Below are 18,429 nucleotides of genomic sequence, written 5' to 3'. Positions count from 1 at the left end.
TGTAATGTGCAAGTCTGACACTGTTATGTGCACCACGCCTATTTCATTCATCAGTTCCTCTTGTGAATGAGTTTGTAAAATGTGTTTTTTTTAATGGAACATTTATCAGAAAACTGAGGATTCTGTCCTGTGTTGTGAAACAAGCATGAAAAACAGAATTCCAGCAGGAGTAGAGAAAACAATCATGCAGCAGTGTCAGCTTTCAATGTTCTCTCCTATGATGGTATCAGGTGTACTTTGAACAGACTTGTGTTTGGTTAAAATGAGTCTTGCACAGGATGGGTGGGGTAATGCGATGTGTGTTTGAACAGACAAGGTGAAATCTCCTGTGATACGTGCTCAGGCAGAGAACGGGCTTGAATGGAATCTTTTACTTGTAACAGCGGAGAGGCTGTGCTGCACACTAAAGGATTATCCACTCTTTGGATTTTATTAAAATCACAATGGAGACAGGCAGTGACACCAACAAAATCCTCGAGAAGGGTCCCGAGTACCTTCGAAAGCAAATGGAGCTGGAGAGCGAGTCAAAAGGAGGCATGAGCGCTGTGGAGAGGCTCGCTGCGAGCAAACTTCAATACGTGAAAAGCCAACAGGTGGTCCATACAACTCAGGAGTCACTGATCAGCCTCGGATCAGCCTCTGTGAGCAGCACAGAGTCTTCAAACCGGAGCTCAAACCGTGGTGAGAAACTTGTCACAGGGAGTCACGCAAAGGAGGCTACAAGTGGTGCCTGTTCTCCAGGACAGGTACGTCGATGCAGCTCTAAAAAACGACCCGACTCCCTTCTACTTTACAGACAGAAATGCGACCTGCTGAAGGGAGCAGCAGGTAGGAAAAACTATGCAGCTCGAAGGAGGCTGGTTCATAGAAATGTCCCACTAGTTAAGGTGGGAGATGAAGAATGTGAAAACAAGGAAACCACACCTGAGGAAACGGCAAAGGAATGCAGCCCACATGGAGCTGCCAGCCAGTCAGAGGGGAAGAAGAATGGAGCAGTAGAACGCAGAACCGAGAGCAGGGGTTCTGGGTCAAAGGTGACATCAGGTCTCCTCCCTGTCCCCGAGTTTGAAAGGAGGGTCGGCAAAGGTGTGAGTCGGTCTCACTCGGACATCAGCTCCAGGTACTCCAAAAACTTTGCAGACTTTGATGCTTTCTTCATGTACTGTGGGCTTGAGGGGGAGGTCATCGAGTCTCTGGGCAGGGAGAACTTTTCGGCACGCTCGGACGAAAACGCACTAAACATCCGGAGCATCAGTGTCTCTGCGGAGGACGGCTTCTCCAGGAGCAGCGGTGACAGCGACGGCCTGCAAGAGGAAAAGCTGCACGGAAAGCTACGTCAGGGGACGTCCGTGATCGAACGTAACGCGCGGATTATCAAATGGCTGTACAGCTGCAGGAATGCCCTCGAGTCAGGGAAGAAGTTACGAGATCTTGACTAAGATTGTTCAGTCGTTAGTTAGAGCTTGAACGCAGTTGCCTACAGCCAACTACTGAAGATGGCGATGACCTGGATGACTGAGAAAGAACCTTCACAGACTGAGATTATTTCTTCTTTCCTACAGTGACCAATGCTCATCTCACAAGACGGCACATCTAACCACACAAGAACTACACGTGAACCAATACCATTTCAAAAGAGACTAGAAGTTCACATATGTACTGTATGTAAAATGAGGTGTCAGAGTGAGTGACTGAGTGAGGGGGATTATTATAATCTTCCATTTTGTACAAATGTATGGATGAGCCACTTCTGAAAGCTAGTGAAAATTTAGTTTGCTTTTAAAAAACAACAACTATCAGCTGTCTATGTTCTCTGTCAATGAGTAAAACGAAGTATACACATTATTTTTCTGTTACAACAATGTTACGTTCAGTGATAAATGTAAAGACCGCATATGTTCACACGTGAAGACGCACACAAGTGACGTGAAATTACATTGGCTTACTTTTTACTGATAACTTATTTACCTGTGATCTAGAAGTCCATTATCAGCTGCTAAGTAGACCAACGTTTGTGTTGCCAGGTTAGTTAAGACATTTTAACCAACTCTCATGTCTACACTGTCATGCAGTCAATGTTAAATAAATTGATCAGAGATACAAAATTAATCTGCTCACTCTTTTATTTCCCCATGCATTCTGCTAACATAAAACATGTATTTGTCAATGCCTTATACCTGGAGGAGGTGCAATTTATAAACTCTCTAAAAAGAGTTATTTATGGTGGTGGATATGTGGTAGATAAAGGTTTACAACTCATGTTGTGAAACCTGACATTCTTGCCATTTAGGGCGTCTCACAGACGTCCATAAATTATATTCTTAAAAGTGGTCATTTGTCAAAATTTAAGATTACACACATACAAGAACATGTCAGTTTTGTTTCTGGCATAATTATCATTAAATGTAGCTGCAGTTCGACCATAAGGCTTGAAAGAGGAGTTCCTATTGAGTGAGAGGAATGCACCTTATTATGAGATGGGTTAATATCTTGTTGTGACCCAGTGTAACTCTATCATGCTACTTCACGCCCTCTCTCCCCCTGCTTTTGTCTCTACACCACCTTCTCTCTTTCGCTTTGTTTGCCAACTTTTCTCTGATGATTCAAGCTCAGTGGGTGTAGAAGTGGAGAAGCAAGATACCATAAAAAAAAAAAAAAACACAATAGCAACTAACCAAACAAGGGCCAGACTGTGTTAATCGTTGGAGGAATTAGCACACATTCTGCATCTCCTACACGCAGACAACAATAAATATTTATGTGGTACATAATATTTAGCTCTTTGTGTTGTAGACTAGACGCACCTTCTCCACAAGCCTGACTGTGTATTTTAAATGAGGGCAAGTTGTATCCTGTCCTCTCCAGTTGTTTTTCTGCAGGACTTCTTAAGATGAGAAAAATGGTGCAATGTACACACTTTTTTGGGCTTGTTTATCCTTTTATTAGTATTTATTTGTGGCATTGTTTTTCAGACAACTTTATCCTACATGGAGTAGCAGAAAACTTGAAGATATGGCAAGGCTATTTCTTGTGTCCCTCTCCCGCTCTATTCAACATAGTTCATATAGACCTTTGCTGTTTATGTGGACGCGAATTGACAAAAATCATGATATTTTGCAACTGAGATGCTGCAAGGTAGCTAACAGAACTTGTTACGCTAATCCTTCTGTAACCATACATCACCTGACTCAACAAGCTATAAAATAATTGTTATAGAAGGAACTCCTGAACTGGATCTATATACTATTCCAGTTTGGTTGTTTTAATTCCTGAAATGCCTCAGTTCCCACTAAGTGAGGTAACTGTAGAGTCTGAAATAAGTAAGCATTTAGTGATGATACAAGTTGACTAACAATAAACAGCACATGTAAAGAACTGACAGGAAACAATGAAAAGCTTCTGTTGCTGTTTGGATTAGGACATTTTGTCCTTACACAAACGGAAACAAAAAGAGGAAATGTAGAGTTGTTGATGTTTTTCTTGTCATCAATTGCAGCTTTACTTTGCATGAAACTGTGCTGAATAGTTTGGTACACATCTTGTTTATATTTAAGGCAGTTGCACTGTAAGTACACTTAAGGCTGGCACGTTCAAAGTGAGACCTGGGGCCAAAGGCAACCTGGACCTGGGACTGAATTTCATGTAGACATCTATATGGACCTCCACACATTTACGTTTACCTGATGCAGGAAGCAGCTGACCCCCACACTTAAGTGTTTTTGTCCATTATTGCTCAGATATATTTTATTTTTTCTTAAATGACGATATTGCCCCGTTTCATTGATGCATACAGAAATAATTGAAACTGAACATTTTTTGAATGGGATTAATTAGAGAAACATTTAAATGGACCAAATGAGAAAATAAATCACAGAATAATCAAATTGTCAAAATGATTAGTTGCAGCCCTATATACACACCAATGATTTGCCTGCTGTGACCTGACAAAGCGGCCACTATTGGTCCAAATATGGACAACAATGAGCCATGGCTAATATTGAGCTAATTAAGCTAACACTAAGCCATAATTGAGCCAACAGCATGACACAATTCAGATTACTTTCAAAGCTGAAAATGAGCAAACATGCGAACATTAAGGCAGAATCAGGCTGACAATAAGGCACATCAGAGCTAACGGTGTGCTAGGGCCAATTTTAAACGTATAATGAAGCCAAAACGATGACAAAAGCTACGCACCATTTTGGATGAGTTACTCCATCTGGACCAGGTACAGGTGACCAACTTTTCGGTGTCTGACTTCACGCAGCGGTAGGTTCTTTTTTTTTCTTTTTTTTCCACGGAACTTTATGGCGTATTTTCACCGGCTCTGCACGCTTCGGCACGGTTAAGTTGCGTTTCCACTAGCATAGTACCTGATGCCAAGTATTATTTTTAGTAGCGACTCTACTGCCGGCTACTGATTGGCCAGAGTGCCGAAACAGGAAGAGACGTCGGAAACAATACTGAAGCGGAACAGTACCGAGATGTTTACCAGTTAAAACTAGTTAACAATCCTGAAAAAAGGGGGTTAATCTCCAACAACTACCAGGTAAATGTCTAAATGTCAGCACATTTTTATCCACACTCCATACCAGACGGTGGCGGTAATGCACCAAATCGTTGTTTACCAACCGCTATGAAACCTCGAAGAAGAACCGTTTCGGTAAACAGCAGCACTTTTTTCGTTTTACGGTGGGTTTATGTGTTTTATTTTCTAAGTAATGGCACTGAGCTCACGTTGGCTGGAGAGGAAGAGAACGGAAAAGAGGAGGAGGAGGAAGCCGCCGTGGTCATCATCGGATTTGAAAACACCTGCGTGAAGATGGATCAGGTGTGTTGTATGTCACCAATCAATCAAATAGTCTCCTCTTATGCTATATATCCCAAACAATATTCAAATTCCTCTCCTTTACCTCCGTGTTTTAACCGATATTATTAAGTCATTAATAGTCTACCGCGATGGAGCCAATCCTGATTTAGGGAACCTGGAGAACATTCACATACACATGTGGCTAACATGCTAATTTGGTATGACATTGGTGCGTCTGAATTTCGTTAAACAGTTGTCTATCTAACAGTTGGGGGTTGACGATAATGTCTGGAAATGCTCAGCTAAATACAAAAGAATTCACAGACATACGTTTAGCTAGCATGCCCTTTAGCTAACGCATACAATCTGAACTATCCCAGTGATCAGCACTTAAATATTTTGGTTCACAAACGTTATTCATGTTTTCCATATTTACAACATACACGTTTGATTTGGCGCTTATAAACCTTGATTTATTTTCTACGCTTGGCTTGGCTGTGTGTAAGTTCATTACACATACATAAATAAAGCTCTCATGTTTGTCAAACTCGCTTTTTGGGGGGGGGATACAGATGATGAGCGCCCTCTGGTGAATAAACGTAAGCACTGCATGCTTTTGTTTGACACTGTTGAGTTGGAGATTGAGCCTCAGCAGCAGATTATTCCCAATCAAACTGTTGCACTTTCATATGGTTATTGTTGCATAATTTCCCACATTCTCACACACCTGTGTATACCTATAAAGGGACATATATTATAGCACGGCACAATCATCTTTCTATCATTAAGATGAGCATTTTCTATACTGGACTGAATTTAAATTCCTCTAAGGACATCCTGTGTCATTTAGGGACAGTAGGTCATTTCATAACAGCACCCTTTTTGATTGTAAGGGCACCTTTAGGAAAATAGGAAACGTAGCAAGGGCTTCTTATCGAGCAGTGCATCACTTGTCTCCATTAGAAAGGCACTCCTTAAAAAACAATAATTTTTTTTAAATGTTAATTTATCTTGACACCGATTATCTCCACTGCTCCCCCGTCCACTGATCTGCACCAATTTAAGGGATAAGTTGCCTCTCTGTGTTTATTATGTTTACACCGGATGTGTGAAACTTTGAATTGAATTGAATTTACTGTGTATAACCTAAAGGGGGCAGTATCAATCAGCAAGACTGTACCTTATACTGTGTGATGATGTCTGGGCATTCAGACCAAACCACTCACAAATCCACAGCAGTGATGTCATATAAAAAATATATCATTGTATGCATGTAAATGTGGAATTCCAATACTTTGTTATTCCAATTTCAAGCTATTTCACTTCATGCATACATTGAAAAATGGAACTTGGCGCTAACAATACAATGCCAAGCTGATGGCTTGTTTGTGTCTCTGTTAATGCCAAAGAGCCTTGAATTTGCAGTCCTCCCACCCATTGGGCAAGATGGTAAGTTTGTTTGATAGATTCAGTTTACTCTCCTCTGGTCTCCCTCACAAATCCATCCATAAACTTGAATTGGTCCAGAATTCAGCTGCCCGCATCATCACCAGAACCCCCTCATTCCACCGCATCACCCCCAACAACTCCACTGGCTCCTGGCTAATCTCAGAATTCACTTCAAAATCCTCCTGTATGCTTTCAAGGTCATCCACAACTCTGACGACTCTCTTCCCCTCTTGATTATCCAGACACAAAACTCACCTGTTTAAAAATAGCCTACTTACTGTAATTTCACTCCATTATATGTATACTGTGTCGTCCTGTTGACAGTTTTTTATTGTGTGTTTTTGTAAAGTGTCCTTGAGTGTTGGAAAGGCGCTTATAAATAAAATGCATTATGATTATGATGATTATGAGTATTTCCACCTTTAAAACTTAATTGTATTGGGGTTTTTTTAGCTTTGTTGTATGGGTGCATGTATTTAGTACAACATAATGTGGTCACCTCAACCGTACTGATGATGATGATCATCGGTAAATGCAAGTAGTTATTACACATTATTATAATAACAATAAGTAAAGTAATAATTGTTATTATCATAAATGTATAACTGTAATTGTGTATTATCACCAAACACAGATGTCCCATCTCCCCACGTCCAAATCAAAACACAAGCGCATGTGCGCAGTCTCCCGTCACGTGTGTAGGAGAAAGCCACAACAAAACTAAAGGGAGGGGAATAAAGAGAAGGAAGGTGATTGACGGCTAGAGTCAGCCAATGGGCGACGAGATACTGGGTAGCGACGAGATACTGGGTAGCAACAATATAAATACAGACCTTTCGTCCAATGAGATTGCAGCAAAGGGGGCGTGGACGAATCCCAGGGTCTGAACTGTGTTTACTTCCGTCAATATTCCTACTGTGCAGGTAGGAGCGAAGAGGAGCCGCAGCGGAGTCAGACCTACTACGAAGGGAGACGTCCGTCTGTCGAGGTTGGTTTCTCGGCCATGTTATTCAATGTCACTGCTCTAATATAGCACAATTGCGGTTTCTTAAAAATATCTTCTTGTCATGGTTCTATGACGCGTAGATTGACAACTTTACATTGTTATTGTGTATATATTTTTTTTTTCCACAAATGCTGTTTTTGTGCTAAGAAAATATGCGTCACAGCTGTTGTCAGGTGTGCCTCGGTGTTAAATAGTGTGCAAACAGGCGAACCTATTTGTTTTGTCCAACAATAAACACACTGGTGGGCTGCAAACTAAAGCAATTGAAGGCCATAGTCGTTTTAAAATATAGCCACTCCATGGTGACATTTACCAGCTCATTTATTCCATTGAACATATTTTGTCAAAAAAGGGAAATTCAATTTGGAATTTTAAATATCCTGTATTGTATAAGAAGGTCATTCTAGCCACAGACCTGAATTCAGATGAAAGTCTCCATCTTAATCTGATATAATGTCACCTTTATTAGTTGATGACTTGAATTTCTCATCTCAGCGTTTCAGAGTTCTGGAGTTATTCACATTCAGTTTGCTTATGATTGCATCTCTGCCTTTGAAGAATTCAGATCATAGAAATTGCTGTTGTAACAACTTCTGTCTCCTCCCTACCCCCACCCCCACCCCCAACCCTCAGGTACATGTGGCAACATTCTATCCTCCCTCTTCACTCACAGTGAAAATGCCTTTTCTGGGCAAGGACTGGAGGTCACCAGGATTGAACTGGACCAAGACGGAGCACGGCTGGACGAGGACTGACCTCTGTGGACACAAATTGCAGGATAACAACTTCTTGAAAGAGTAAGTTTAGAATTTTGGCTACTTTAATCTGCCTTTAATGGAGCTGTACATGTTACACGAGTCAGAGATTTATCAGATTGGGTGTTACTAAAGCAGGGTTGGGGACCTTGTACCTTTTTGTGCGTCTACTATTGGTGATTTTTAACATTTATCTGTCTTCAGAGCAAGACATGGCAACTCCTATTGTTAACACACATAACCTGCTCTGGGACAGGTTAGGATTGCAGAATAATTATGTAGAGCTTTCCTTTTTTGTGTCGGTTCAGGATTGTTGTTACTTGAACTGAGAATTTCCTTAAAGGGGCAATTTACCTCCCACAATTCCAACCTGTTGTTGCCAGATGAGCACCATGGCAACAGGGGGCGGTGGGCATTTGTGGGTCATTTAACATGCGACCAATTTGTGTGTAGTGTATTCGATCAGAACAATGAACAAAACAACTGAGATTAGTGTTCACAGTATTGCAGTGGGAGAGGTTTTAAGTTGACACATGAGCTGAACAATTTAGGGGAAAACATTTTTTAATTGTGATTTATCTTGCATATATTGCAATTGCAATCTGATTTGCGAAATAGGTCGAAGGTCTAAGGACAGAGGATGTTACCAACCCTGTGAAGTCCTGTGAGACAAACCAGGTTTATACAAATAATTGATTGATTGATTGAGATTGATTGAGATTGATTGATATACAAGTCAACTTTCAGTTCAATACTTGTACTGTAATATGTCTGAACTGTGACAGAGCATGACCATACCATGCCATCAAAAATATTTACCACTTTAACTACACAAAAATGACATAAATATAGAAATAAATCCATCATATGATTTCCATACCATGCTACTATGGATTTACAACAGCATTAGAGCCAATGTACAAAAAAACTGACATAAGCTAAAGTAGTTTTTACTCAAGGTTTCACTTAAGTTACTTTCTGGCATAATACATGTTTGAAAACTTCATGGCGTCCTCATCTGTTTTGGAGAATGGGACACCCTTGAATGGGTCACCTTTGATGTGCACATGATGCACATCACATCAAATATCGCAGGGTTTACTTACTGCATGATACATGAAATATCTTATCTTTGTTAGTTTAAGGTCTCTGATAATGCAATTTGCGTTTTTGTGTCACGCTATATAAACCAAATTTATTTGAGTTAGATTATGTTGCTCACTAAAATAATCCCAGCTCCAGTTGGTGATATCACCATCTAGTCATTGTTGCTTGTAAGTAACTAACAACAGTACCTCACAGTGTGACATTAGCTTATCAGTAGTTGGTTGCATATAAATGCAAACATCATGGTAATTGGACGATTACCGATGACATCACCGTCCACTTGGTAAGCTCACTCAGAAAGGCCAGTGACATCACACAGCCGACGTTCAGCGCATGTAGCCCAGAGTGACACAGAGTAGCATTATGATCACCACCACTGACATGGTACACAGTGTTACAGAAGTAGTTGAGACAATAGTGCAACTCTGAATGTCAGCAGACGTCTGTCGCCTACCATCTGATGCGGAACGTTTGATAATTTGTTTTCTTGACACTGGCTGAGCTGTCACTTGGTCTTACTCTGCTGCTCGAATCCACAAGTCCCTGTTTTTAGTCTTTTATTGGCTCTGTGGAGGATGCTGTGACAGATTAACTGTACTTGTATGCTTCTGCAATCGGATAAATGGATAGAAACGGGATTACAGCTGCAGAGCTCATTGACTTGATCAGATTACTTTACAGTCCGATAAGAAAGCAATATTGTTCACTTATGATTCATGGGAAATGTGTTTTTTATATATATATGTATATATATATACACTGAAATCTCACTAGGAAAGTGTGTGGATTTTCTTGTGAATGAATATATTACTGCACCTTAGAGTTTCAGATTCATAGTTGTTAAAAGTTCATTAGTTTTTTCATTCAGTTTGAAAACACTACGGAGTAAATGCAGAGTGCAAAAATCACACTTATCTCAACAACTCTGTATTTTATTTATCTTTTTTTATTTACAGTTGTCGTTAACATCTTTTCCAGTCCTGTAAGCATACAACATGTAATGATTAATAACCCCATTGACACAAATTATCCTTTAGTGAACCATAGTGCTGTCCTGCTCTGTTTGGAAGCCTTTAAGTAGCAAGGAATGTGAAACAAGAATTGGGGTTGACATCTTAGGTGGCGTTGATGTTATCTCTCCCCAAAATAGTCTGTCTTATCAGAAATGACAAGGATATTTAAACCACATCAAACCACAAATGCAGAATGGCTGACACATGCACACTTTCATGTCCCGTGTATGATGTATGATAATGAATAATATGGGGTGTTTACGTGAATGCTTCATTCTCTTAGTGCTCAGTGTGCTGTTAACAATGGCTCGAATTTAACGTGTTGGTCCACATAACAGCACTTATACCAGCCAAAGCTACCACATGCTACAACAGAGAGATACACATTCCACCACCTGTAGAATTGCTCCATGATGCTGCAGCCGATTCTTCAGTGTTTTGTAATTACACAGTTTTTCGGGTGCACTGGTCACTGTCGCATATACTCTGTTAGTAACACATTCCTTTCATGCTTTATCAGTCCAAACAGGCTCTGCAGTGACTACAAAGAGAACGTGCCTGTGGGAGACGTGTGTGAGCTCGCCACCACAAAGAGGAAAAAGGACTTCTACAACAATAACGCCAAATCTCAGTGTGAGTTTCAGCAGCAATTATTGTCACTGCCTTGTCTCTGTTTTTTCACGCAAAGGGTTTGTTTCATAAGAAGGAAAATGTTCTACATTTGTAGTGTTTATTAGTCAAATCATTCGAGCAGTCTCACTGTAAATATTGCTCAATATGTTGTCCATAAATGGTCAAATTTGATATTGCAGAGTTTTAAAAAAATTCGTGAAAACGTGAACAAAAATCACAGTTTAATCATTCCCATCATGAATGCTGCAAGAAGGGGAAGAAAAATAAGTAAATTTTTCCATATGTACTTGTATATATGCATGTATACACACAATAGAGAGTGACATTCTTCATCTGTCCTAACCCATCATCTTTCATCACATTTAAACTACAAAAAACACTGATCTCTTCCCCTAAACCATGTTTGTTTTTGTTTATTTGGTTGGGCACGGAAACTATTTGAAACTTTGTTTATATGTTTCACCAATTATTTCCAAGCTGAATTTAGTTCTCTTTTCCCTCCCTTCCATTCAAGTCCCATTCATTTGCCCTTAGATTTATGTTTTCATTTCTTTATATATATATATGTATATATATATATATACATATATATATATATTTTCTTTATATGTTCTTCTGTCTTGTTTTCTGTTTGGAATTGTAACTGCATTTTGTCTGAAATAAATATGTACTTATACATATATATATTTAGCATATATATATATATGTATATGTATATATATACATATATATGTATATGTATACGTATATATATGTATATGTATATATATACGTATATATATACGTATATATATACGTATATATATGTATATGTGTATATGTATGTATATATATACACGTATGTATATATACGTATATATGTATATGTGTATATATATGTATATGAATATACATATACCTATATGTATGTATATATGCATATACATAATATGTATATATATTGTCCAATACTTTAGATTATGGAACACATATTCAGCATTTACTAGGTGCTAACTAACATACAATAAAAGTTGCATACTAGCCCTTTATTAGAAAATATTAACCACATATTAACACCTTATGTAGGACAAATCTTAATTAATGTCATAATAGAGGTAGAATAAGGTTATATAGAGTAAGGTGTTAATACGTGCTTTATGATTATGTTATGAAATGTTGAATATGTGTTCTCTAATCTAAAGTGTAACCGGCCAAGGATCACCTGAGGCCCCTCTCAGCGTCGTCAAACTAGTCCAACCTGTCAAACTTGTTGATTGACATTTCAGGTTATTTGCTGTGTCCGATCACTACCTCTTCTTCAAGTCACTTATAGTTGTCTCTGCACACATCGCAACAGTTTCCGTATAAGGTTGCCTGCTTGTTCTGCATCACAACAGAAGCCCCCGTCGACCTTGTTCTGTGTTTTGTTCACAGCTGGAACAGACAACAGTCTTAACAAAATGTACTACAAGGCTATTGGATTGGATTGCATTAGGGTGTTTGTCAGTCACAGCACAGTGTGTGCATGTACATGTTTACCCAACACATGTTCTTATGTGTGTTTTAGTTGTCTACAGTGATAAGTGGATCTATGTGCTGAAAGGAAACTCAAAAGAAGTAAGTACGACAGTTTTCACAGGATGGATTTATTGGCTTTTCTGCATTGTTTATGTCTGTGTGTGTGTGTGTTTTTGTGAATGTTTGCCGTGCAGCGACCCGGATATTGCACACTCGGGGAAGCGCTGAACCGTCTAGACTTTTCAATTGCCATCCAAGACCTGAGAAGGTTCGACTACGTTGCAAAGGTGAGGGACAACGATCGCGAATTTTGATTACCAGTTGTGTTATGACGTGCAGAAAGTGGGTCTTCCTCTAACTGTGTCACACTGTCTCTCATCTCACAGCTATTCCAGCTAATAGCCAGGTCCAAACTAGCATCTTTGAGTGGAGCTGCGCAGAAAAACTATTTCAATATACTGGAGAAGATTGTACGAAAGGGTAGGAAGACCTGAGACAATGACTGATCATTTTATAGAAACATGTTTTTCTGTTAAAGGTCCCATATTATACCCTATTTCTACACGTTAACCTATTAAAAAAAAAAAAAAAGTAAAACAAAACCACAGAGGCTACTGGGAGTAGCTAACATCAGTTATCATTTGGAAAAGTGATCATTTGCAGGCTCTAACAGGCACATTGCCGTCATATATAACATGTATCCACTGGACAGATAAATCCTCTGAGGCTGGAAGTTTGTGTAGCACTCTGTCACTCTTCAAGGCGTTCCAGTGAGCGCAAAAGTCAAAATGGGGTGTTTTATCTCCTGTACTGAGGAGGACCACAAAAACATGAGCGAGCCATCTTTTTTCACACTTTGGTGACTGGTAGAGCCTCCAGAATTAAAATGATTAAAAAGTTGATTTTGCATAATATGGAACCTTTAATGTTCTTTAGAGTGAATGTTGATAATAAGTCTTTTTTGGTAATGTTCTCTTTTTTCTCTCCCCAAATCTTGGCTTTAGTCCTCGATGACCATTACAATCCTCGCCTTGTTAGGGAGCTGCTGCAAGATCTGAACCTGACACTGCAGGATCTGAACATCCATGTGGGCCGGTGTGTCCTCGTGGGCAACATTAACACCTGGTTCGACAGAATAGAGGCCATTCAAAACTGGCAGCAGCAACTAAATGATCTGCAGGTTCCCAAGGTAGAGACAGAGGCTAGGTGTATGCATGTTTAAAAACAACATCAACAACAACAATCCTCTCCTAATGTCACTTATTGTTTGTTCCACAGAAACTATACAGTGGCATAGCATTCGACGATTTGCCGCTGCACATGCAGAACAAGATCTTCTTCAATTTGTCAGATGCGTGCGACATCATTAACCTGGGACAGGCCTCATCTTCTCTGCTCAGCCTCAGTGAGAACCGCATTCTGTGGAAGAAACTGTGCCATTTTCACTTCTCAGACAAAGAGGTAAGAGTAAAATGTAAACGTTTTCTAGTTTCATCAAGAATCACGATGAAGGAAAGAATGAAAGACACTTTTCTAATGTAAGATATATTCAACAAAGTACATTTACCTATACGATTTTTTTGTGTTTTCCATTAAAAGTCACACTTTTATTCATCTAAAGAGTTGCAAAATGAGTAGAAAATATAGTCAAGACATTGACAAGATTAGAAATAATGATTTTTATTCAAAATAATCATTTTGCCCTTCAAACTACTTTCTTCAAAGAACCAGCAAAACTGTTTTCAGCTGTGCTTACATAATTGCACAAGGGTTTTCAAGGGTTTTCTAATCATCCAATAGCCTTCTAACGCGATTAGCAAACGCAATGCACCATTAGAACACTGGAGAGATGGTTGCTGGAAATGGGCCTCTATACACCTATGTACATATTCCATTAAAAACCAGAAGTTTGCAGCTAGAATAGTCGTTTACGACATTAACAATGTATAGAGTGTATTTCTGATTCATTTAATGTTATATTCATTGAAAAAAAGTGATTTTCCTTCAAAAATAAGGACATTTCTAAGTGAGCCCAAACTAGTAGTTGTCTTCAAGTTGTTCCTGCGATGGCCACCAGGGGGCAGGATTGCTACATTAATATCAGCTCACAAAGCTCAATGCTTCTCTCTCTCACACACACACACACACACACACACACCCCTTTTACCTTTTAATACCATACAACACCATCAATGAATAATTGTTGTAAAATATGATTACAGTGTCTTGTGTGTGTATGTGTGTCACCAATGCAGTTCTGTCAGAATTTGGTCCTGACCAAGGCTGACAACTTGGACTGGAAGCTCATGTACTTCACCTTGAAGAAGTACTACCCCATGAGGGAGCAGTACGGCGACACCCTGCACTACTGCAAACACTGTCACGTCCTCTTCTGGAAGGTAAACACGGACACAAACCACACCCACAACCGCATTCACGTCATGCCACTAAATTAGCAAGCAGGGCTATTTATCGACTGCAGGTGTATATACAAATTGACATTTGAAGCTAAATGAAAACGAGAGTAGGATGTTTGGTTCAAGTTTATTTAACTGGTTTATTTAACTTCCTGCTTTATACTAACGATGACTAGAATCACACAGTGTGTGTGTTTGAAAAGGTTTTTTCTCACAGTCCTGATGTCTTTTTTAAATTGTATATACATCAGACGTGGAAGAAAGTGAACTTATCGAGTTTGTATCAGAACACGTTGTATTTTCCTGGCTAAAGAGACAAAACATCTATTATTGTTTTGTCTCAGATACACTTTGATCCAGTCACACAGACTCTCTCACACTGATAGCTGCCGTGTGCAGACAGCGAGCTGTTCATTAAAGACATGTTGCTCTTGCACTTTTCTCTAGTTTCTAGCCATGGATCGACTTCCTGTCAGTTATCAAGGCCAACATGCCTTTTCAAAAAAAATGATCGGCTTATTCAAAGTGGAGCAAACGTGCACACAAAAGTAGCTCTGTCAATATTACTAATCGTTGCGTTCCGCCAATAACTCGCACTGTGAACTCATTCATGTAAAGGTGACTGAGGTCAAACAAATGACCTCAGCTGATTTTCATCCACGTGTGAGACAAAGATTAAGCCCAGAAAAACTAAGTACGTAGATTAAAAATAACTTTATTTGTCCTCCTTTTTATTATTTACTTCACAAGATCTTATTATCCTCCTTGACTTATACTGTTTAACCTCTTCTTGCTTCTCATCCTGGTTTCCTTTCTCCCCTGATTCCCTAAGGATCACCACCTGGCTTTATTATTCAAGGTACTTTTTTTGTTTTTTGTTTTTCTCCATGTGTTGTCATCGTGTTTGCCTTAAGTGTGTGTTTAGTAAACAGTCTGGCACCTTCTTAATCCCCACTAACCACATAGTAAATCATACTGAGTTATCTGTGTTGTTTCCTTTAACACAAAGCTAACTCTGTGTGTAGTGATGTCGTGGCTGTGTTGCACCAGCTATTGTCATATCATCTGTGTGTATAGTTGTAGTTTTTGTTGTACTGTATTAGTTAGAATAACTGCATCTACTACTATAAGCTTGCTGTTGAACTGAACAAGGTTAATTTGGAATTTTCCAGCAAATGTCCAGAATGTCCAGATGTTGTCCTTTAACAATACTATTGTTGACTGTGTTCCAGGACAGTGGGCATCCATGCACTGTTAATGATCCGGACAGCTGCGTCATGCCTGTCTCTCCACAGAACTTTATTGACCTCTTCCAATTTTAAAGCCTCCATGCTGCTCTTCAAGCCAAGCATCTGTGTACCCTCATTCTCAAGACCCAGGAGTGTGCGGTACAAGAGTTTTTTTTTTATTATTTATTTTATTTACAGAAAATACAAAGGGCTTTGATTTAGGAAAAAAAAATGTCTACATGTCCGTAATGCACAAATGTTTTTCATAAGAAAGGTTGAATCCTTGTTGAATCTTAAGAACGTTGCTAGTACAGTATCAAAATAAATGTTTGTCAAATCTTCTGACAGAAAAATATGTATATAAAACGAAATAAAGTAAATGTAATTAATATTACAAATGAATTTACACGGGAAAACAGGTTGTAGCATGTTTATGGTCCATGACTTGTGATTAGTCTGTAAAGGGTAAAGGGTTTGTCGTGATAACATGGTTGGTGATGGTTTATTTTAACTATTTAAAACTAGGATTTTTCATACAGTTTATCTGCAATATGTCAGGTTGGGGAGGCTCTGTTTACATACCTTATGTTGTCCTTTGTGAGTTCGTGCTCTGTTGAATGCATCGACACCGAGAGAAAATAGTGTTTTAAAAGTCCAGAAGCCGGACAAATATTTATATACTGCCAATGTACTTTTGTACAAAACCATCCAGTAACCAATAGGGGAAATGTATCCCTACTTTTGTAATGCTCCTTTACTGTTCTACTCTTTATGGTACTGTTGTGAATTTTATGACAATGGGAGTAGCTTATTAAAACAATAATCATTTTTAAGAAACTTGCTTCTGCTCTTTGTGTGTGTTTATCTTTTTAGCTCTGTGTGTCATCCATAAGTTCACATCTATCTATCTATCTCTATATAAAGCAAGTTATGTCTGTCTGTGACGGGTATATCTCGCTGACTGTTAGTCAGTTTGCCCTAAGAGTTTAGATATGGGTTGAGCATGGACCGACGGTGTGCATCCTTGATTTTCACGTTTTCTGGAGTAATTCTAATTTTCGCTGATTTATCACGCCACACCAGACGGTAGGCAGCGACTCAGCTCCAGCGGCGCTGTCTGGAGCCGGGAGGTGGGAGTGAAGAGGCTGTCCTCGCTGTGGGTGAGACATTTTCACACAGTGCAACGCAGAACATGGTGTTATACTGAAACATATAACACTCATTCATTCCCCAATACGCGAGCACATGTTTATTTAGCATTAGTGGGCTACTGTTTTGCGGCTAAATCGGCGAACCTTTTTCCCAAGGGAAGCTAGCGAGGCTCAATTAGCATTAGCGTGGCTAGCTGTTTTGTGACTGTCAGCCACGCTTAAATCTCTTTACACTACGTATTTGATTTGCGGTGTGTGCAGTTATACTGACACGACACAGTCGGTGTCCGTTCACCAATACGCGAGCACATGTTTATTTAGCATTAGCGTGCCACTGTTTTGCGGGTAACTTGGCGCGAACCCGTTTCCCAAGGTAAACTAGCGAGGCTACGATTAGCATTAGCATTAGCGTAGCTAGCTGTTTTGTGACTGTCAGCCATGCGGGAATCTCTTTACAATACGTATTTGATTTGCTGTGTGCAGATTCAAAGCAAAGTTTTAAAGTTCTTTTGTTTGTAGTTATGTTTTTTTTTTCTAATCCTTGAGACATGAGAAGTAAAGATTAACAAATGGTTTGTTCACAGAGGTAAATACAGTGTGTAGTTTTCACTAGCATTTTGAAGAACAATCATTTAAACTTAATGTTTTTGCTGCTATCTCTTCTGTGTGGATTTTGAAAGTAGCAGTCGAGTCATGAACAGTATGTACTCCAGACTTTGAAACATTTTATTTTATATTTATGATCTGAAACAATGTGACTCAACCCTTTTAGTGAATAAATACAAAATATCACAATGAATGAATTCTCTGAAGCAGAGATGGCTGCAGACTTTAATATCAAACAAATTCAGCAAAATGTAATTTTAAAAAAATAAAGAGAGCAAACAAACAGTGTGAAGTTTCAAACATGAACTCACTGGAAAAAAAAAATATTGTTAATTTTCTGCACAGTAACATGACAACCCCCCCTGGTGGTCAAGCTTATGGTATTTATTTAACCTACTAGTGAGAGTAGAATGCACAGCAAACTTTCCTGTCCTGTTAGGGACGTTGTACGGTGATGTGACGTGTATGTACACAACAGCTCTCAGCTCAAACCATGAGCCAGCAAATATGTGACATCATTCCATAGACACAAGGCACTTCACAGGTGCTCAGAGTCACTTTCTTGAGAATGTATTCAGTAACGTAGTGTATCGAAGTCGATGACACCGTGTGTTCATGTGATTACGTGTCACAACATATTATATTTGTTGCGTCAGGATCATATAAAGGTGGACTTAAATGATGATAAAGCCTTTCACTGATTTGTCAGTTGGGCTTTCAAAATATCATATTTGGATGACTAATATTGTAACTAAT

General features: G+C 39.2%; 2 protein-coding genes across 2 annotated transcripts; both read left to right on the top strand.

The window, feature by feature from the left end:
- Positions 1-443: 443 nt before the first annotated feature.
- Positions 444-1,439, top strand: fam110c (family with sequence similarity 110 member C; the record flags this gene model as incomplete). The annotated part of the gene is made up of 1 exon (XM_083899227.1): positions 444-1,439. One exon carries the CDS (start codon positions 444-446, stop codon positions 1,437-1,439), a length of 996 nt encoding a protein of 331 aa, XP_083755353.1.
- Positions 1,440-7,188: 5,749 nt separating this feature from the next.
- Positions 7,189-16,660, top strand: fbxo25 (F-box protein 25). Its single transcript, XM_083898835.1, has 11 exons — positions 7,189-7,247; positions 7,899-8,062; positions 10,661-10,773; positions 12,320-12,369; positions 12,465-12,557; positions 12,657-12,750; positions 13,275-13,459; positions 13,549-13,731; positions 14,526-14,669; positions 15,520-15,546; positions 15,920-16,660. The coding sequence occupies exons 2-11, from the start codon at positions 7,944-7,946 to the stop codon at positions 16,007-16,009; spliced, it is 1,098 nt and encodes a 365-aa protein (XP_083754961.1). The 5' UTR covers positions 7,189-7,247; positions 7,899-7,943; the 3' UTR covers positions 16,010-16,660.
- Positions 16,661-18,429: the final 1,769 nt, after the last annotated feature.

Source organism: Microchirus variegatus (assembly GCF_963457635.1).
Source record: "Microchirus variegatus genome assembly, chromosome: 12".
NCBI classification, from domain to species: domain Eukaryota; kingdom Metazoa; phylum Chordata; class Actinopteri; order Pleuronectiformes; family Soleidae; genus Microchirus; species Microchirus variegatus.
This window is presented reverse-complemented; position numbering and strand designations above follow the sequence as displayed.